At 34.8% G+C, this 23,609-nt stretch overlaps 1 protein-coding gene across 1 annotated transcript in view; it reads right to left on the bottom strand.

Annotated features, from left to right (window-relative positions):
* MAN1A1 (mannosidase alpha class 1A member 1) overlaps positions 1-23,609 on the bottom strand; it is a 181,296-nt gene that overhangs the window by 107,682 nt on the left and 50,005 nt on the right. The window contains exons 4-5 of the mRNA XM_032274918.1: positions 19,259-19,374; positions 8,260-8,340 (exon numbers count right to left, since the gene is read on the bottom strand). Coding sequence (XP_032130809.1) covers positions 8,260-8,340; positions 19,259-19,374 — 197 coding nt within the window. The remainder of the gene's footprint in view (positions 1-8,259; positions 8,341-19,258; positions 19,375-23,609) is intronic.

Genomic DNA, 23,609 nt, shown 5'->3' with positions numbered 1-23,609 from the left:
TGTATATTCCTTTTAAAGTACAAATTAAATTTACCAATCATAATGGAATAGTCAATGTGTAACAGCTGTAACTCATTAACCATGAAAATTTAATTATAAACATAATAAGGAAAATTATGATTCTCTAATGTTTTACTGAATTAAACTTTTAAATGGAAATATTAGCTATTCAGTATATTACATTCCTTTCTTATAACAATTTCAATAATGCTAAATAGTAAATTAATATTTAAAATACATGTAAGGATCAATCTAAACCTCTAAGAAATCTTAGGGCCAAAAACATTAATGTATAACAATTACATAATTATATAATTACATTAATATAACATAATCAATAAAATTGTTCCTTTCTGGGAAACTGGCATAAATGTGTCATTAAGTAGTTTGGAAAGTTTTAGTTAGACAGTTTCCTCAAATTAAGGACCATATGTATACCTTGTAGAATCACTTTCACACTTACTTTTTATAACTTCCTTGCAGGTTTATAATTTCAGAAAATGTTCTATGTCAAATCTATTTTAAAGATCTACAATAAATGATCTACTGTATTTAGCAATGATTTAATTTACAGTCTCCAGGTGACTGATTTTCAAAACTTTCTTTTTCAGAGAATCAGTATGTATAGAACAGGTAAAAAAGAGGATGTTTTGCTAGCTGGGGATGTTGGAGGTGGGGCCACAGAGGCTTATATGTGGTTAGAGATCATGCATATTGTCAATCACCTTATTACATTACATATTCTCCTTCCTATCTCCTACCCCAAGTCTTCCACACCAGTTGCTTATTTTTATTATCCATGTACAGACTTGACTTTAAAAGCCACTGGAAGAATTTTCTGTTGGGGTTTTAAAAAGTAAAGGTCACAGAAACCTGGTGAAGAGTTTTAGTCAATGAACATTTACTAAATGTTTTCTAGTGCCAGGCATGCACTGCTAAGCATGAGAATATAAAAAAAGCAGAAACCTCATTCTTATTTTTTGAGTTGTACAAATCCTACTGGGCAAAATTTTGGGAGTGAGGAGGTGAGAGGACTCACAGACCCATAAACAATGAACTCTAATAGCAGCGCAGAGAATGCAGGAAAGGAAGTGGAGGGGGAGGGGGATGCCTTTGTGTAATGGGGCCCGGGAGGGCCTCACAGCCCCTAAGATAGGCTGTACCTATCTTGATGGATGGAAGGAGCAGGGTGAAAGCCATTCTAGGTAGAGGGAATGCAGATATAAGAAGTAAACAAATGTGCTTTGTGCATTTTTTGGAAGAAAAAGGATCTGTTATAGAGTGGAAGGTGCATGAGGAGGGTTATCAAGGAAACCAGAAGAAGTTGGCTGAGGCCAAATTACAAAGGCTTTGTAGGACAAATCAAAACGACTCAACTTCCATGGCCACACGGACCAGCGGAGGTTTGCCAGAAGAATGTGTAGAGTGATTACATCTTTCCTTAGTGCCACAGTGGGGAAGGGACTGAAGAGGGAAGACGCTGGCAGTATGAAGGTCGGTTGGATGAATATCACTGTCAAGTTTTCTTCCTGTGTGCTGTCCTGTCATTCCAATAACAAACTCAACCAATCCAGAACATCAACTTTTTTTCTTACAGGTCTGTTGAAGTTTTCCAGTTTTGGTTTATGAGCTACATTCCCTCACTAAAATGTAAGCTCCACAAGGCCAGGGATTGGGTGCTATTTTATCTCAGGCATATCTAAGGCCATAAGCAGTGTCTGACTCATAGTTGGCACCTCATCCAATATCTGCTGAAGCAATACATGCTTTCTTCCAAATAGCGATTGTCCTTGGGCATATCTCTCTTGGCTTCATCCCAATCACAGCCCAATCTGATAAGCACCATTTCCATGTGCTGCTCTGAGCAGATGAGTACACTACAGAAAAACATGCCTAGAATAGTCTTCCTGCTGACAGGGCCACTCAAACTCAGGGCATCAAAACTTTCTGCCTCTTACTAGGTGAATAACATGCTTCTTACTGCTTTCAAGGGACTTCCTCGAAGACTATCTCAAAAAGGATGGTGTTGAGAAGGGGCAGAGAAAGCATTACCACCTTTTCTTTCATTTCTCAATCTATTTATGTTCTTATTTTTATGTCTCTCTATTTTTTCCCCTAAATTAATGAAACATAGACTTAACTAAATATTTATTTTTTCTTAATGCAGAGTTTTGAAGCTATGTATTTTTTTCAGTATAACTCTGGCTGCTTTCCACAAAATTTAATGTGATGCTTATACTGTAGATGTCTTTTAAGATGTCTAATTTAAATATTATATACTCATTTCCTGACCTAGTTATTTGAGAGATTTTTTAATTTTCATGCAGTTTTACCATTTTAAATATGTGTATATTTCCAATATTACATTTTGATTGGAGGTATATTTTTCTAAATAATTTTTCATTGTGTATGGCATATAAAAATATTGTAAAGAATTTACTGTATTAGTCTGTTCTGTGTTGCTATAAAGGAACACCTGAGGCTGGGTAATTTATAAAGAAAATAGGTTTATTTTGGCTCATGATTCTGCAGATGGTAGAAGCAGCATAGTACCAGAATCTGTTCTGGTGGGGGCCTCAGGAAACCTACAATCGTGGCAGAAGGTGAAGGGGGAGCAGGTATCATACATGGCCAGAGGGGAAGCAAGAGAGACAGAGGGAAGGTAAGAGAGGTACCAGACTTTTTTTTTTTTTTTTTTTTTTTTTAAGTAGCAACAGAGTCTGGCTTTTATTGCCTGGGCTTATCTGAAACTCCTGGGGCTCAAGTGATCCCCCTGCTTCAGCCTCCCTAAGCGTTGGGATTACAGACATGAGTCACTATGTCTGGCCAGATTCAACAATCAGACTTTGTGGTAACTAACAGAGCGAGAACTCACTTGTTACCCTGGAGGAGGGCACCAGGCCATTCATAAAGAATCTGGCCCCAAGACCCAAACATCTCTCACTAGACCCCATCTTTAACACTGGGGATCACATTTCAGTATGAGATTTGGAGGGGACACATATCCAAACTATATAGATTACCTAATTTTTAATTTTACTGTACCACAATTTCAATTCTTCCTTTTAACTGTATTGCATAGCTCTGTTATTTCCTCATTATATAGGATTAACATATATTTTTATTTTATGGTACTGTGATCATTGTTTTCAATTCTCTTTTTTTTTCCCTCCAATTAGGCCTTTGTTGATATCTCTGCTTTCTAGATTTAAATCTATCTAATTAGAGATCATAATTAAAATTATTTCCGTATATAAGAGAGCAGGATAAATCTGAGCCCAATTTTTATAAATTAGAATTTAGGCAAGATATGGGAGGGTGCTAATGTATTTCTAGTGGATCCAAATATATTGTTGAATTTTTCTTGTTCATACCACATATTTCTACCTTTTATGGAAAATTAAATATAAGTAATATATGTGGGTTATTTTATGGTATCAATTGTTTTGTGTTCACAAAAATAGCAAAGCCAGATTGCTATTAATTCTCTTCCCTACTTTGCTCTGGTCACTAGGAAACCTGAAGATACATTTCTGTCCAAAGCCTGGATGATTTACAAACTGGTGGAATGCATTGCTATATGCTAAACTTATCTGAAACTTTAATATGCCCTAGCTTTATTCTCTGTTTTTCCACAGCTCTGTTTGAATCATACACATTTTCTGGCACTCTAATTTTTTTTTGCAGAATGAGGCAGGAGACAGACAGATAGTCTGGGAGAGGATTGTGGCAGACACTGATTTTGAAATATATCAAATCACATAGCCTAATTTTCTAGAGAATTTCTAAATACTTTTATGATTATCCATAATTAATCAAACTCTAAAAAATCAATTTCTAACCCCACAAATACTCCGAATGTCTTAATCCTATTACGAAAAAACAAATAGATCTTCCTACCAGTAAACTCACATTCTCAATCTTATCTCTCTCCTCCTTACTCTACAATCCTACTCTCCTCCGTGTTTCTTCCTTGTTAGTCTTAAAATTTGGCGGTATTATACTTATTAAGTAGACGTCTCTCAGCAATATTTTGTACTGGTGTTTGTGGCAGTGGGTAACTTTTAGGGGGAATCTGAAGAAAAATCCTTTTGCTGCCTGCAAAACGAAAGGTTTACAGAGCAAACTCATATAATGTAAAAATCCATTCTGTGTGTTTTATTGGTCTTGAATAAGATACCTTCCTCACCTTTTTTCCATTGAAAGCTTGTTCTTAATCATTTTGGCTTCCAGGAGTTGGCTATTGTTTTTCTATTCCACAAACTTAAAATGTACTGGCAGAATGTTTTCTTTGAGGATTAAATACTCTGGTCTATTCTAAATGTCATCTCTTAGCTTACAGAATAGTTTTGAAAATCAGATTCCATTTTTTCAGATATCTTATTAAATTATCAATTTCCATGTGGCTTGCCTATTTCCTCTGCCATACTAATATTCACCACAGTGGATGAAATCTTATTGTTGGCTCTTACATGTCCTTTCTCCCGACCCTTCTCACAGGGCCTCAATTTCCTGATCAGAGATTATCTAGACTTCTTTATATTACTCAGTCTTCACGGGATATGAATCCAAACTTTGCAGAAGATTTCTATCATATCCTTTTTCTCTCCCCAAGATCCCCGAAGAGGCTGCATGTAACTGAAACTCTGACAATTAGCTTCTTTCTTCAGGGACTTTGTGTCTTGAATAGAGCAACAGAATAGTAGAACAAACAGTCCACGTTACTAATTGCAGGGTGTTCCAGGGTGATAGTAAAGCTAAAGAGATCCTCTATGCCAACTTGACACTTTTTGTTCCAAGTTACTCTTCAGCCATCCCTCTGATTCTGTGACATCTTTATGTCCTATTACATTCACTTTCTGCTCAATATAGCTATTGGTTTCTGTTGTAAAACAAATAATGTTACATGGTATATTCATATAAGTTCTTTTCTACGTGTGTCATCCTCTTGCAATGCTATATTTTACATATATCTGTTTTGCACTTGTCAATTTCAATATCATCTTTGCTTTACTCTTATTCTATAGTAGCATTTCCAAAAACTGCTATGAAAAATAATTCTAACTTACCGTTAGCATTGCCACTTTTTTTTTTTAAATAGAGGGAGGCTATTGTTAAGTGTGGAAAATGTGAGGATAAATAAAAGTAAATTAGCTTCTTTTTTTGTGTATTCTGAACTTCCAAGAAAGAATATAGGATGTAGCTCTTCCCAAACTTATTTTCAGTATGCATACAAATACAGATTTGTTTTGCCATATCAAAAGAAACCAGTGGTCTTTAGAACATATTTTGGGTTATCACATTCTAGATGCTGCTATATTTGCTATCTCCAGTGAGAACTTTAGCTTATAATAGAGCAATACTGATTACATTTTTAAATTTAAATTTTAAATTTAATTTTAATACTGATCCTTCCTATTTAATATTCATCTTGTCTCCATCCTATGTGTGTAATTCTTCTGTGGTTGTTTGAGTTTCTTATATAGAATTGGAAAATATTGAACCTGAACTTTTTTTATGGCACTACAAAATTTTTAACTGAGCTACAAGGTTTCAAATGTTTGAATAGGAGCCTGTAATCAAAGTTTACTACAGGTACTTCATGTTTCTATTATTTTTTTGGTAGCTTAGACTTTGCTGACATTCTTAATTATTGTTCAGTGTTTCTAACTGTAACTTTCCTGAAAGAGGTATCATATATCAGTGGTACTTCTCCTGCTTTTGCAATATAAATTTAGGAATCTTGAGCTGATATCAATGCGGGGTCTATCTACTTCTGACGGTGATTTGTTCTTAAAATACTCCTAAGCCTCAGTGATTAAATCAGAATGTTAAATTATGTTGGTTTAAAAGTCCCTCTATGAGATACATAGAAAGATGAATTGTCCTAGACATCTTAGTAAATTGTCTGATCTACATAAAAAGTGTGTGGTATAGAACTTTACCAACTATTTAAAATCAAATTATTCATAATTTGCTATGTTGGTGTTCTATTAAATGAATGCTCATTTAAAAAAAATTTGACATGAATACAAATAGCTCAAGAACAGCCCTGGGGCAAAATAATTTTTCTGGATCACATTCCTAAAATGGTCAATTAACCTGAATGTATTCATCAAATGAAAATCAATTGTCAGGGACTAAGTAACTGAGAGAGACAGGCAAGTGATGATGTTAAAACAATCCAGTATTAATCACTTCTCATTTGCCAACACCACTTCAGAGAATATTTATTCAGTGATTACAGCAATATTATTCAAAATAAAAAGATACTGAAAACAATCTAACTGTCAAACATCTAGAAAACTATAAGGAAAAAAATGCTAAGAAGATGGGTCCCTGTAACTAAAATGAAAATGCACTCTACAGATACAAAAAAAAAAAAAGGAAAAAAATCTCAGATAAATTTTTATCATAAAGATTAAAATACAGAAAACCTACATGTGATAAAAAGATGTTTATACAGTGATAAGGACAAAGCAGACAGACTGAAAGAATAGTTATTTGCAATGGAGGTGTTCTTTGTAGTCATTTGTTTACTAAAGTTAGCTATTATAGAAAAAATACCCTTACAAAGTCTTAGGCAAATTATTTTATCTATAGGCAAACTATAACATCTATGGGCATTATAATTATATATATATATACATATATATATATATATATATATGTAGTTAAGAATACATATATATAGAAACATATGTATATAAACTTAAAAACACCATGAGTGAAAAAGTATACTAATCAAACATGATGTATATTTAGAATAAATACATATGTGTTTCTCTTTGTATGCTCTATTATCTTAATTGAGCCCAGATTTAAAAGGATGCAATTCTTATTTCCTCCAAATTGTCTCACCTCCACATAAATTATGGAAAAAGTCAAAACCAAGGTCATCTTAGTATATCATGTCCAAAGCAATGAGACCATCCTGGCATTGGATCAAGGACAAGTATTCTAAAAGCGGAAACTGTTAACTAAAATAATGTTAGTTAATTTCAAACATAACTTTTTAAAAATATAGGGTTTTGGGTTTTTTTTTTTTTTGGCTTAATATTTAGAATACCCTAAACTGAACTGAACACATGAAGTTATCTGGTAGTGGAAAAACTGATAAAATGGAGGAAGAGGTATAATGGACCAGATCACACTACCCTGGCTGAGAAGGTAACAGAGTTCACAATGACCAACATTTAACACTAAAACAGGACAGATACAGAGAAATATAGAAGTCATCTATATACTTTGAAAAGATCTAAGGTAGAATAAAATCTAAACAGAGAGGAAATGTAAGATTGTGAGGATTGTATGTTTGGTTAAGAAAATACTTGAGAGACAGGAACAAAGTCAAGCAGCTTTTCTCATTAAACATTTATTGCTCTGCTTAAATCTGTTTGAAGGAGCATAGAAATACATGAAATACTGCACTGGGTAAGATCTACTCTTTCCCCAGCCAGAATGCTGAGGCTAACTCAAATCTGATTGACGTGCAGCTGAAATACGTGATAGTTTTTCCATAATGTCAGCATTTAACACTGTCAACATTAAAGATGAGGCTCATTCCAACAACTCTTAGTGGACACTTACAATATTCATAAAGTTGTCCAAAACCTTTCAAGAAAATAGCATCAGTGCCCTTTATGAGGATGATACAAAAATCCTTTCTTACTCTATCAATAAAAGGCAGTTAAATAAAAAATTCCTGCTTTGCTCTAAGTAGCAGATAATTAATGAAGCCTTGACCCAGGATGAGCTCCAAAGCACTTGATACCGGGATGCTGATCTACAGGACTGTTTTCCTGGTAGCTAAGTGTCTCACCCCCTCAATTACATAAAAACTATAATTTTCATATCTTACTTGCCATGCTTTATTCATTTAAAAAAGTTTTTATTAAGCTAACCTTGTATTAACATTAAAGTAATTCCTAAAAAAAATTCATCCACAAGCCTGCCACTAAATTTCTTTAATTTGTCCTTGGGCACAATTTGTAGCTGTAATCACACCATATATAACATAATGGAGACAGTTTTTAAAGGCATTACTTAACATTCCCTGACAATATGTTCTGCCAAACTTTCCCAGCTTCCTCATTTAATTAGTACATATTATAAGAAACTCAGTGTAAGCTACAGCTTCATTGAAATATAAAAATTCCATAGATTCCTTCTAAACATACGTCACAAATGGCATATTTTACCAAAAATGTAATTTAAGACACTTTATAATTCACATTTATATACTACTTTTCATCTTACCTCTTCTCCAGACAGATAGTAGGCTGAGAGTAGTCCACCAACAAAGCGTATATTTACTTCAAAGACAGAAATTTCCGCATTCTATATGAAGAAAAAAAGGTTCAAATGTGATGAGAGTGCACGATTCAGAAAATCATAACTGTGATAAACAATACTAAATTTCTAAATTTTATTCAAATCTTATGCTTGCCCAGAGAAGTTTATATATGGGAGGAAACATTCTCCCATTTAAAGGTATCAAGTATCACTGTGCATTTTATGTATTAAAACATCACTAATGGACCCCCCGAATACGTACAATCATTATATGACAATTTTTAAAAATAAAGGAAAAAACATACTTAAATGATATGGTTTGGCTCTGTGTCCCCACCCAAATCTCATCTTGTATCTCTCATAAGTCACACATGTGGGATGGACCCAGTGGGAGATAACTGAATCATGAAAAGGGATCCTTCCCATGCTGTTCTTGTGACAGTGAATAAGTCTCACGAGATCTGATGGTTTTAAACAGGGAGTTTCCCTGCACATGCTCTTTCTCTCTTTGCCTGTTGCCATCCATGTAAGATGTGACTTGCTTCTTGCCTTCTGCCATGACTGTGAGGCCTCCCCAGCCATGTGAAACTGTAAGTCCATTAAACCTCTTTTTCTTCCCAGTCTCAGGTATGTCTTTATCAACAGTGTGAAAATGGACTAATACAATAGATTAAAATAATTTTGACTCTTAAACAAAATTACAAAAACATTTGTAAAATAGTTTTTTCTTCTCTCTTCAACAGCAGATACAATATTTGATATTCTCTATTTGTGTAAACAGAATGAGACCAGGGCCTTTTTTTCCCCTCTGTTTCTATTCTGCATTCTTCTTTATTTTATTCATTTGTCTGCCTTTGCTTCCTGAAAGGCCATTCAGCCTATATTCAGGCTGGTAGTTCAACATTACTCTAGGAATCTTTCATCATGACAGAGTAGCACAGCTGGAATGCAAATAGGATTTGAAGTCTGAGAACTTGGGTTCTAGTGCTGGTTCCCAACTTTTTGCCTGTGGCTTGGGAGTATTGTTCTAATCCTCAGAAGATATTTCATCTTTGCATGAAGAACATGCTAATAATAATATATGCTATACCATGCTGAAAAAGCCTTTATTTATATTAATAATAGCTTGCTTTTATTATATACAATGTGCCAGGTACTGTGCTAACGTCTTTATATAGACCATCTCTTTCAGTCCTCACACTGACCTTATCAATTAACTACTATTCTTACGTCCATTTAAAAATGTTGAAACTAAAACCTATAGTGGATTTGAACTTGAGTACTGTGACTCTTGATTCAGGGCTCTGCTATTCTGACTTCTATACACCTCACATGATAATGCACAAAGTCTCTTTATTAATGGTCGCATATTTAGTAATTACTGCCAATATTTTATATTTGATTAGTAAATAGATCTGTCTTACATTGTGTTACTAGGTAAGTTAGAACAGCTAACCTGCTGTTTAGATTATAAAGTACACTTCAAGCTTTAGTTAGCTTTTTTTCACATTCATTGGGCATTCTGAGTAGTTGTTCACTTTTGCCTAACATCAAATGACTCAGTAATAATCATGGGACTAACAGCAATTTTTAATATATGGTGTCAATATCTGGCAGATAAACTTAGTCAAAATCATGAGATATTATTTCCTTTAAAAAGCATTTATTAAGAAACCACTATGTGCCAGACCCTGTCCCAGGTAATAGTGAAATGGCATTAAGGTCTTCAAACTCACTTAAGTCTACATTTTAGTGGGATAATATATTTCCAGAAAAAAAGGAGGTATGTATTCATTTTATTCTTACATTCTCTCTGTAGAAAGGTTTAAGGATCTAACAATTAAAGCCAAGTAATTGCTTAAGATAAAAAAATTCAAAAAAAATCATAAAAAGGACAATTATAAAAACAAGTTAGGAGACAGAATTACTAGGTCAAACTTAGGCAAAAACATCACAGAATGAGACTGGTGAGTGTGTTTAATTGTATTTTATAATTTGTAATGTGCACCTGATATAATCTGATTAAAAGTATTCTATATAGGTGTAATTTAACTTACAGGTCTATTACTTGGAATGAGTTTTATATAAAAATTGGCAAAGGCTTTAGTATTCTACAAAATTACTGATAAGGAAAAGGGAAGGTAATCCATACATTTAGTTTGGTTCACATGACTATGTTTCTTATGTTTAAGTGTAATAATGTCTCATAATAAAATCTAGTAAACTTTAAACCCTCAAATCATATTCCTCTCAATTTGTACTTGTGTTTTTCAGTTTTTAAACCTGGTAATAGTTACCCATATTTCTGCCTATTGAATACTGTTAAGATGATCTTATATTCTTATTCTGGCTATGGGTCCTTTACATATGCATTTTCTCTAGCTCCTGTGAAAATTTTGGATAATCAAGACCTTTATACAGACACCTGATAAAAATTATTGCAAGCTGGAGGTCTGAGTCATGTCAAACACCACCAGAAATATATCTTCAGCTAGACATCAATCAACTATTGGATGGAGTTATTCAACCAGTTATTGATCCAATTATATATTCTAAAACCTAAATTATATTATCTTGTACTGCAACATATTGATATGTGACCCTTCAAGGTGCTATACTCAAGGTCACTTGCTATGGATTTGGATTTCATGGATCTAATAGTCTGCCTAGTGAGCCTGTTTAAGAAGCAAATCTAGCTTGTTAGTTAATCCATGTGACTGCTTGTCTTTAATCAGTCTTGCTCTGGAATATCACATCACCACCATTAACAGTTCTCAAGTCACCATCTTCTCTGTTTGAAAACCAGAACCATATTTGAATTTCCAACATATAATTCTTTCTCTCTCCTTTTCAAAGTTAAGTTTAAATAATTTAGAAACCTTAATTTGAGTATCTTTCAACATTCTAGGATGTATTATGTTTTTAGGCCAAAAGATTGAAATTTAGACCCGTTAGTTCACTCTTTACAGATCTGTAGATGAAAAGGCCTAAGAAGATAAAAACTGTCCCACCACACCAAATTGGTTGGCTATCCTGGGGCAGCAGACTATAAACGGCTAGAATCAGAAAGACCTGGGATTGGAAGGCTGGTTTGGAAGCTGTCTGAGTGTGAGGTCCCAGGTAACTCATTTATTCTGAGTCTTGATTTTGTCATATGTAAAACAGGACAATGCATTCCTCCATTATGTAAAACACTTACACAATAGCTGACCCAAGTAACACACTCAATAGACAGTTGCTGCCGCTACCACTGTGCAGTAGGTTAGCCTAAATGAACTAAAACCTACCTTCCCAGGGTCACTGGAAAATCAGAAACTCTAGAATCATAATATTCATCTTCTTTGACCTACATGAGGTCTTATTTCTCAAGGGCTTAAAAATCCTCTTTTGAAATATACAAGTTGATCAACTGTCTTTTGGGCTTGATATATTTTATATGATATCTAGATTTTCAAAAGTGAATTTCTACAACTTGAGGGTCTTAGGTCATTTCTATAAACTTCTGATTCTAATTTCCATTAAAGTGATATTAAATTTAAATGAATACATTCCTATTTAATATTCATGATGTTCTAAAAGTTTTCTACTGACTTACCCTAATGACAGAGAGGGTATTTGGAGCAGAAAGAGGACAGTCAGTAGGCAAAGCAGCGTGTAATACTAAATTTTGTGAGATTTACCCTAATCATTAACATGAATTTTGCAGTCTACTTGAGTTTGTTTTAAAATAAAATTAACACTCCTTTAAATCTTTAAGATTGCATTCCAGTATGCCCCACATATTCCGTGGCTTCTAGTGCATAGTCTTATGTGAGTGGCAGTTTAAGAAGTAGATCCCATCTTTTGTTTAAATTCCATGTACCTATTAATGTCAACTGATAAGCAACTGGAGGTTGGAAATTTTTAGCTAAAGACCTACAGATAAAAAAACCAGAATTGGAGAAATTGTTCTTTCATTTGGATGTACTTACAGCAATGACCACTGAATCAAAGAACATACTAAACCAGATCATCTATAAATTTAATAAAATATACGCTATGGCTAAATTTACACCTAAAATCAAGAGGTTAGTATTACAAATCATGAAAAAATTACGCCTCAGTACTAATCTCTACTATCGTCTTGGGTGTTTTAGATTGATAATTTCCATCTTAAATTTACCCCTTTTCTGTGTATTTTTGTCCACTCATTTACTATACATGTATGTAAATGTATGACATAAAGTAATAAAGACTGCTAACATTAAAAACTAAGAGTCTAATTTATAAATTATTTTGTATGTTTCCCTCCTCCAATTCTAACATTATGCTCCATCTCTCTGCAAAGAAAGGCTTCTTCCAAACCAACATATCATGAGATCATGGACGGAAGTATCTAACAAACCTAACTAGGCAATAGAGAAAATGAACACTTCAAAATGTGTTTCCAAATGAGTACCTGAAAGACCAAGCTCTTCCCACTAGATAAGACAGCATTTTAAACAACTCTGAAATTAGATTACATTTTTATAGGTAACTTATTCACCAAAATTAGCTCTAAGATGATGTATTTTAATAGACCTCAGTAAGTGAAATAACAGGCTTGACAATGAAAATGACAAATTTAAGTTCTGGAGCAGATTCAGCCAATTTCCTTTTGCTTGAGGAACTATATAGAGATGTAAGCGTTCCCTTAGGAACAGATAAATTGTTTCTTTGGACCTTTAAGCCTTATGATGTTTATTTAGAATCATACTTGTATTAGAATTCTTCTTAATTATTATCTTATGATTCCATACAGCATGACAGATCTGATTGATTGCATTAAATGGAAAAATATTTCTTGGAAAAGAACTTTTCAGAAATACTTAAATTCTACTCTGAGGGTATGATTTTCAGAGTGAACTCAAAGTGTAACAATTTTTGTTTTTAAAAGGTCAATTCTCCGATGCCTACAATCAAAGAATACTCTTTTGCTAGCTATTCCTCCGAACTCTGTACCAGCTTTCTACTTAGTGAACAATGAGCCTGGGGTACTTGGCTATTAATCATACATGAGAATCAAGCAAGTTTTAATAACTGCCCACTACACACCAATGCAATAATTCTGTTTAATATCAACTATTTCACTACAATCCAATGTTAATAACAACTGTACCATTACTAATACATGATAATGATGCTTTAACTTAAACCAATGGCTTTGTTAGAAGCAACATGAGATTTTTTCAAAGCCATTGATTAAAGACTGGTAACTACCAATAAGCCTCACTTATGTTTAGGCTTAGCATACACCTTTATTTATAAATAATACTTCAACGTGTGTGCTGCATTAACACTTTGAGGATTAAAAGTATACAACTTCTTTAAACAGATTAAAATTCAATATTTCACAGTGTAAGTCAATGTGTCACAGTGTGTCCTAGCAGCGTTTGGTTTCATATTTAAGCAATGTGATAAATCTCTTAAGACTGTTAACAAAGTGCAAGTCTATGGGCTACAACCATATGCAAATAACTATCTTCTCTGTGTTAATAGATTGGTTTTACCATGCAGGTCCAGAGGCTCTCAAGCAGCAGCCCTAATTACCATCAGAGAGAACAGCATAGTATCCTCTTATAGCCAAAACCCAAATCATCATTTTTGGCAGGTATTCCCTAGTATTCAGATGGAACACACTCAGTAACTTCATTTAACAGGATAATTAATTTAGTTATCTGCACTCATCAGGATGTAATGCAGCTCTAAAACAGACCCTTCTCAGGAGCAACGCTAGGGCAAAAGTTACTTCTTTCATGCTCTATGGCATGGAACTCTGGACCTAAGCCAAGTACTCAGTCATGCATTTGAGAATATCCAAAGTTGCTTCTTGAAATCAACATATTGCCAACTGACAGGGAAGGGGGACCGTACAACTTTCTTTCTTGAAAGGTAGGAGGGCATTCCAACTGCATATGCAAACAATCTGGATCTTTACATTAAAGAAAAAAAAAAAAAGTCACTGTTGCCACCAGTACTTCTGTTCTCCAAAACACAGCGTGTTCATTACAAATAAAAGCATGCTCCAGGTGCTTGCCGAAGATCACAGTTGCAGTGCGCTGCTAGGTAGTGTCTAGAGCAAGATGATCATATATCATTTGCCATTCTCAGGCCTCTGCCTCTCACACTGAGATATCGCTTTACTGCAGTCTAGAAATATGGCTTTTAGGAAGATTTTAACACAACTTTAGCTTTTACAGAGGGCTAATATAAGAAATTGCTATCTGGAGAAAAGTTCTACATATTCTATAAAATTCATTACAGAAGAAACTGTTCAATATTTCTCATGTGAGTTTCTAGGTAACCATTTTTTTTTAAGTGCCAGTAAAAGAACACAACGGAAACTGGAAATGTCCAAATAGGAAACCCTTGATCATTTGTTCTTATGGGAAACCCTTGATCACTTGTTCTTCTGCAACTGATGTTCCTGTTATCAGCGGCCACTACATATCTGTTCTGGAAATAGGTTAGGCAGTAACAGGTAGACCAACTGACTTGAACTCCAGATTATCTCTAACTATATAAACATATGACACAATACAGCTACCCTTGCAACTGAGCTCATCTTCCAGCTGAGTATAGCATAGGCTGTCAGGAAGTAGGACAAGGTGGCTTAACTTCTTATTCATTTAACAAACATTTATCAAATCTCTATTGAACTATAAACTCTAACGAGTACTCTAATATTAAGATTATATGCCTTACCTCCGAGGACTCAAATTCTCTGGCTGCCTATATATTTCTCAACTCTTTGTATTTCTTCTCCAATTAAAAAAACACAGGGTCATTGAGTTAGGAAGACTGTGTTGAAACCAAAGATTTTGCTGTATAATTTGGGACAGACTAATTAACGACCTATTCATCTATAAACACAGGGAAAAATACCAGTTACTACTGTGGTTGTCACAAAGATTAAACAAGATAACCCATGAAAAAAAATCACCTATCATAATACCTGCTATGCATCACATTTTACTAAATAGTAGTTTCCTTTTTTAAAAAACAAATAGAGATGGGGTCTTACTATGTTGCCCTGTCTGGTGTTGAACTCCTGGGCTCAAGCAATCCACCCACCTGGGCCTCCCAAAGTGCTGAGATTACAGGTGTGAGCCACCACACCTGGCCAAATAGTAGTTTCCTCTTTCATTTCTTCTCTCCTGAGATATCATGGCTCTCTAGCTAGGGTTCTCTGACTACTTTCCTGTTAGATTAGAAGCTTCCTAAGGGTAAATGCTGATCCTTAGAAGATACTTAGTAAATAATACATAAGTGAATGAAGAGTGACTATGAATTAGTTTTAGATTCTTCTAAGATTACTTTGAATTAAAATCAGAAAACTTTTTCATGGAGTCAACACTTAGGGTTTTCTGCCAACATCTATGTGCCTTTAGATACTTGAACTGAACATAAGCTCCTTCTGGGAAGTCCTTGCTCCTTACTCCCCAGAACACATTATCCTAGTGACTTATTTTAAGCCAGTTATTAAAGTCATTTGAACTTTGTGCTACCAATTATGCAAAATGAATCAACTTCCTATGCCCCAATGAAAAGAAAATGAGTTTTAGTTAATTACAGTATAAACCAATAGAAAACAATTCCTTTACATTTTTCAGTGATATAAACTAAATATTTCACAATAACAAATTTATTCTTGACTGTAAAATTTGTTTACACTTAGGAGCACCATAGGATAGACCAATGCTCAACAACAGTCTTTGTTTCATTTTTATTTTCCCTTTGCAATAAGTTTAGATGCAGTAACTTTTTTTTACAATACCCTTAACACTGTTAATTAGAATACCTCCTCAGGAAAAAGTGTTAACTTAAATATAAGTAATAATATTTATAAACTAGATAATGATACTACATGTTATTTAGTACAGTATAATTTTTCTTTTGTTGCTAAGGTCTTTTCAGTTTCTCCTGTCTTCATATAAATGGGAAAAATTTCTCAATGTTTTTGAAGAAAAATCCTGTAATTAAAAAAAAATGATCATTTGGATTTCTGAATAGAATGGGTGAATATAAGACAAATTCTCATATGACATATTAAAACTAACTAGAATATAGTAAGCTGAAAAACTTCATAACACAGTGATTAGAAAAGTGAATCGATATACCTTTCCTGAATTTATATGTTACTATTTTTAATATGGGAAACATTATCGTTTGGATATTGTTGACAACATGGGAAAATATGATAATTCCCAAAGAGAGACCTGCAACAAATACTTTTCAAGACCTCTTATATTAAGAAAATAGTATAATAAAGATATTTGAGAAATGTGGCTATAATTTTTTGAAATATATATGTTTAATTTTATGAATACATAATAGTTGTACATATTTTAGAAGTATATTTTAAAATTATATCTTGAAAGGTATAGCCTAAAACTATCATTAACAGGCCTAAAATATATATTCGAAAGTCTGCATACTAATTAAATAAAATTGTATTTAAAAATAAAAATTTAAATAAACAAAATTTCAGAGTTCTGTATCTTAGCAATAACTCAGTGTTAGTCTAATCTCTTCATCTTACAAGTAAGGAAACCCAGTAAGTTCTTTTTCTCTTCTACATAGTCTGATATCCCTCATTTAGATTCATCTTTCCTTCTCACAGGTCCCCAGGACAAATGGAACACATTCCAGGCACCCTGTGGTGGTCTGAGGACAGCTAACTGCCTTCTGTTACAGTAACATCCTTTCTGTTATCTTTGTACTTAGTCATTTTAAATAAAACTGCTGATCATTCTCCACCAACCCCAACCCCTGGCCCCAAGTTCAGAGCTCCTCAGACTACCACAGGTCACACAGGCCGTGAAAGTAAAAACTGTTGTTACATTTGAGGAGGTTTGGGGCAACAACGCTGTATTTATCAGATGGACCACCCAAACATTCAGTAAGAAACTTGGACACTATTGATAAGTCAAGTGTTATTAAAGTTTGCTTTCCAGTTTTCCATCATTGGGTTTGGAGGAATTTAGTTATTATTCCCCTACCCTTTCTTGAAGACAGAGATATCAATCAGTCTCATATATAGCTAAAGATAAGCCTGCAGGTTTTTGAAGGTAGGTAGTTGAATTTATTTATAATAACAAGTTCGAACAGAAGTATTATTATTATTATTATTATTATTATTATTATTATTATTGAGATGGAGTGTTGCTCTGCTGCCCAGGCTAGAGTGCAGCAGCGTGATCATGACTCACTGCAACATCGGCCTCCTGGGTTCAAGTGATTCTCCTGCCTCAGCCTCCTGAGTAGCTGGGATCATAGGCGTGCAACACCATGCCCGGCTAATTTTTGTATTGTTAGCAGAGATGTATTTTTCGTGACTCTCCTGGCTTAGGCTCATGAGTAGCTGGGATTACAGGCTTGCACCACCACACCCAGCTAATTTTTTAAAAAATTTTCACTGTGTTGCCTAGGCTGGTCTTGAACTCCTGACCTCATGATCTGCCTGTCTCAGCCTCACAGAGTGCTAGGATTACAGGCATAACCCACCACGCCCGGCCAACAGAAGTATTATTATTAAGGGAGCAAGCCTCCAAAATGAAACATAGTTTTTTCCATTGTTTTATTTTTCATATTTAGCTCTATCAATAATACCAGCACTACCACAGATCATTGTAATCAAATAGCTGCATAACCTTGAGCAAATCACTAGCTCCTTATGCCTGTTCTCTTATATTTGAAATAGAAGGGTTTAACACATTGATTCCCCAAGGTCCCTTAATATTGATTGGAATTTTGTCTCCTTTATATTCTAGATTCGACTATTAGGCAAACTAAACACAGACTCATCTGCCTGTCTTTAAAGTCTCCCAAATGCAGTATATATAGCAGTTAATTAGGGGAGTAGAAACAAAACATTAAACTTTTAATTTATGTAAGTTTTTAATTGAAATAGATGGGGGAAAGACTTAGCTTTACTGATCCTTAATATTCTGCCTAACACTGGTGTCCTCACTTGGTCTCTGAGAGAACAAGAGTGCCCAAAGCAGAAGCAACAGCAGGGAAATTCTCTCTGTCCACTTTTAACATACAGCATGTTACTTGTGCATGGTGATTGGGATTTACAGATATTATCAAATGCTTACCCAAGACAAGAGGCTTACGAGAACTTCTGCAAAGTGGTCTCAGATTAGAAATAATACCGATAATGCACACTTAAGTGAATGACTAAAAAATTCCGCGGCCTACACGCTTTTTAGAATAAGTTCTTTGTCAATATCATTATAAAGTAAAACAATGACTATCAAATAAGAGCTGATAAGAAGTAGTCCTCTCCAGTCGAAGTGATCAAGAAGTACTAGAAGTATTCCTTAATTCTGATTCTTTCCCTCAGTGTACAATGGGCCTTGAAATATTTGCTAAGAATGACAGCATATATACAGAATGTTTAAAAAATAACATATATAATCAATTTGTTTTTACTGAGAGGTATATAAGACCAACAAAATTTGAAGTCTTCTTCATGGGAAAATGAATGCTGCTGCTGCTGCTGGCTATGTCATGATGCAGTATAAAAGCATAAGCACTGGAGCCCCACAGACCTACATTAGAATTATAGCTCCTGATACACAACCAGCTGTGTAGTCTGGAGTAAGCCTCTGAGGTTCAGATGTTTAATCTATAAAGGTGTGCAAGTAACGCCCATCTCAGAGTTGCTGTGGGACTTGAACAAGAATACGAGGCACATGTAGGTCTCAACAAATACTAATTCCTTTTCACTTACCTTTAATTTGCCAAAAAACAAAGTCACAAATTTGTGTAGTAAGCGAGGACAATTTAAGAATGTAATATATAATAATATTCTCACTATCTAAAGTTGCATTATTTTTGTTAGAATACATTACAATATAATAATAGGGCCCACTACAGAATTTATCCACATTAATTGGAATTTAAGGACTGAATTAATAACTCTTATTTAACTTACCACATTAAAATCTAAATTTTCTTCAATCCATGATTTTGCTTCTTCAAATTCATTTTTCATTTCCATAATAAAAAGTGTATCCAGGGCATCTACTATAGTTGCTCCTTTGATGTTACCTGAAAATACCAGAAAAATATTTGATAAAATACTTTAGATAGATAAAATAAATGTAAATTGACCATACCTAGGAAAGGGAGAGGGTAACACTGGATTTATTAATAAGCAGTAATATTAAACATAGTCTAAAATTCTTTCAGTGGAAGAATATATAAAATGGCACCAAACCAAACTAAAAATTACCACAGGCTATCAACTGATATACTAATCTTTGAAGTTTCTTCTGAGTTATAAAAAATAAATGTCTTAGAAACTTCTCTGAGAAATTTCATTTGTGATTACATTCTCTAGCAGGAAAAGAATACACCTAAAACCAAGGAGCAACAGACTTATTAAGGCTAATGTAATTACATCAAAGTGTACCTGTGCGAAACTCTAACTAGATCTAAAATTGTTTCCAAAATGAAATTTCAGCCCCTGTACAAACTCTGACTGATGCTAACTGCCTTCCATCCCCTACAAGCTCTGACCTCTGTGGTTTATTTCCTCTGAATTCCAATGACATGGAGACTTCATGTTGCCTTGGCATTTATCATCTTCTACCTTGCATTAAAATTACATGTGGGCATATTTTAGTGTCTGTAAACTTTTTTTTTCGAGGCAGAGTCTCGCCCTGTCACTTAGGCTGGAATGCAGTGGTGTAATCTCAGCTCACTGCAACCTCTACCTCCTGGGTTCAAGCGATTCTCCTGCCTTGGCCTCCATAGTAGCTGGGATTACAGGCACACACACCCGTGCCCAGTTAATTTTTTGTATTTTTAGTAGAGAAAGGTTTCGCCATGTTGGTCAGGCTGGTCTCAAACTCCTGACCTCGTGATCCACCCGCCTCAGCCTCCCAAAGTGTTGGGATTACAGGCATGAGCCACTGTGTCTGCTCACTTTTTTTTTTTTTTTGGAGACAGGGTCTTGTTCTGTCCCCCAGGATGGAGTACAGTGGCACAATCATAGCTCACTGCAGCCCCAAACTCCTGGGCACAAGTGATCCTCCTGCCTCAGCCTCCTGAGTAGCTGGGACTACAGGTGTGTGCCACCATGCCTGGCTAATTTTTAAAATTTTTTTGTAGGGATGAGTCTTGCTATGTTGCTCAGGCTGGTCTCAAACTCCTGGCCTCAAGCAACCACCTGCCCCCATTAGCCTTCCAAAGTACTGGAATTAGAGGCATGAGCCAAGCACTCAGCCTATACACTTAGAACAAACAAGTCATGTCTTACTTATCTCCAGATTCCTTATGGTGTCCTGTGCAATTGTGACAATGATACTCAATTGTAATTGAGTAATTTAGCTTCACAAAACTCATTTTAAAATGTTTTTCTTTGTCCTTTCTTCCAGTCTCAAGCTGGAACCTTGAAACAAACTTTAGAAACCTTCTCCTTAGTCTTACAATATGCCCTTGAAACATGCTTTGAAACTTCACTCCCTTCCCTTTCTCATTATGCACTCCTTTACCCCATGCGCATTTACATAACTGTATACGTAGATCTAATTACATGCTTACTTCAAGGTTCCAGGGGCTGATCTTGAGACTGATCAAGCATGGAGACCCAGCTGTAAAATTTCAGAGACTACCTCAAGGCAGTTAGGTCAGCAGCCCAGCTATTGTTGTTATGACGCCAGCCCGCACTCTGTGTAGACCATGGCTAGAGACAGCCACCAGAACAAGCCATGCAGACTTGATACTCAGGCACCCTTCCCACATGCTTCCCAGTCCAAGTTCCATTTTTAAGACCCTCTTCTAGGCCAAAGTCTGAAGCAGTTTCTGGAGGAGTAAGCCAGCCACTGCTAGCTTTGGAAATAAAAGTCACTTTCCTTTCTCTGCACTTCATCCCTGTTATGGGCTATGCAAGTGGCAAGCAGCCGAGCCTCCACTCAGGTACACAATGAATGGCTGCTGAAAGACTGGGCACTACACTTCCTATACATAATTAGTATTCTGGACAATCCAAGACTAAATCTACAAATATAAATGAAAATTATTTTACTGGCACATGCCTTCCAAATGCCACGTTGAGAAGTTATCACTAGAAAACTGTAATACCAGAACATTAAAACACTTGATTTTCAAAAAGATAAAAATTATACATCTTATCTAGTAAGGAGAAAGAAACCTGAAGACACTTTCATTTTATGACATATTTTACTGTAATCCAATTTCTTTGAACTTTTTTGAAGCTAGAATTATGGATTCAGAGACACTGGCGGGAATATTTTAAAGTAGGCATTTTGAAATATGATACCAGCTTCATATTTTCATTGACATTTCATTTCTAGGTTATCAAGAGCCTTAAGTAAATATTTTGATTGCCTGTATTTTAGCTTTCCATGAGGACAACTGGTCAAGCACAAAATACCTCTCTTTGAGATGCAGTTTTGCTTGAAATCTTTTCTACCACTGAAATCTTGAAATAACAGTTCTAGTTTCCTGTTTAAGATGGAATTGGGAGATGAATACTTAGGATGCCTTTTTATATTCACTAAAGTTGTTTAGGAAGTAACCAGTCTTATTCTGTCTAGGAAAGAGATGGAAGGTTCAACATAACTGGTGAGAAACCACCATGAGAAGGAAGCAGACTTGAAGAGCTCCCCAGTGGCCAACGCCTGGGAAAACTCAGATTCAGAATGCCTAATAGTTTCTCCAAAAAGATTGTTTTTAGAGGTTAAAACTCAAAACAACTTATCTCCAACTAAAAACTGTTTCCTAAGAAGCCAGGTAGTAAAGAACTTACCTTTTCCTATCTTCTGCCTGGTTTGCTGAGTGAATATAAGGGACTGCGATATTACGCAGATAAGGAACTTGGCTGAGAAGTGGGCTAAAGAAGTCATTAAAAAGTTTGTCTCATCTGTAAAAATGGAAACTTTGCATGTCTTTGTAACAAGTCTCACTATATTGGTAGTTCTATAAGAAAATCATTATGTATCTTATTTTAATTTGAAGATGGAATGAGATTAAATATCAATTATTAGTATTTCATTTCCTTATACTAATACCTGAAGCTCTTTTTCTAAGAGTAAGTTTTTATCTTGATTATGAAAGTGTTTTTTACTGAAAAAGTCAATGAGAAATATAAAACAAAAGTCAGGCCTAAGAAATCTAGTATGTTTTTAATGTTAAATAATAAATTTTAAAGTCATCAATGTTTTAACAGAGAATCAAATAATCCCTTTGATAAAGATTATGGCAATTTAACACATAACTGATTTCTTAATGGTATGAATGACTTTCATAGAGATAAAAGTGAAATGGAGTTATAATTTTTTCAAAAAATGTTATAATAAACAATGAAAAAACAAAGGCTTTGGATGAAGTTCTAGAGTTTCTCTCTTCAATTCATACTTCTCCTTACCCATGTTAACTCTAGCTGGGTCCTAAAAACACTATTTTGCAAATGTCTGAAGTGACTTATACTGCCACTACTTCAGCTATAGGCTCTCTTCATCTCAAAACTGTGTCACTCTGATAGACCAACAGTCTCCTTTCTTCTACTTTTTCCAGCTCTTTCTACCTGTTCTTGCAAACCTTGCAATGCCCTTCTCCCAACCTGATATTCTAATGTTTCCTCAGAACTTCACAGAACTATATATTGAACCACCTGGTGCATTGATAATTCACTATTTACATATTATATGTTATACACTAGGCGACGACTTGTGTAGAGACCTGTGCAAAAACTTGTATTATTTTCATGATCACCAGTGCTACAAGCAAAGCCAAACACATGGAAGGTCCTAAATAAACGGAAAAGCATAATGTCATGATTAGGAGCGTGGACTCTAATGTTAGCCACACCAGGGTTCAAGTCTCTGCTCTGCCAGTTAGTAGGTGGCTATCTCTGGGAAAACTATTCTCTGGGCTTCATTTTTCTCATCTATAAAGTGTATATTTTAATGAGGCTAAATGAGATAATGCATGAATGGCACTTGGCACACAGTAATTGCTCCATAAATGTGAGCCGACACTGTTACCTGCTTATGTGAGTTGATATTATTTAATATTGTCAGTTAAAATATAGAAAGTTATGTGTTCTATTGTTAAATTCAGAAGTTCCAGAGTAACACTGCATTCCCTTCATCGTGTTAGTTACAGACAAAATTTTGAGGATTAGAAAGAAATCAAATCTAGTAGGAGGATACTAGACAGCTCTGTGACCCAAATAATCCATGAAGCCCTTGTGTTACTTAGCTTCCTTAACTTCCACAATGGAATCTTATTAACACCCACAGTAGCAACCACAGAGG

The sequence above is a fragment of the Sapajus apella genome, unplaced genomic scaffold (assembly GCF_009761245.1).
Source record: "Sapajus apella isolate SASKATOON/1434 unplaced genomic scaffold, GSC_monkey_1.0 scaffold6, whole genome shotgun sequence".
NCBI classification, from domain to species: Eukaryota; Metazoa; Chordata; class Mammalia; order Primates; family Cebidae; genus Sapajus; species Sapajus apella.
This window is presented reverse-complemented; position numbering and strand designations above follow the sequence as displayed.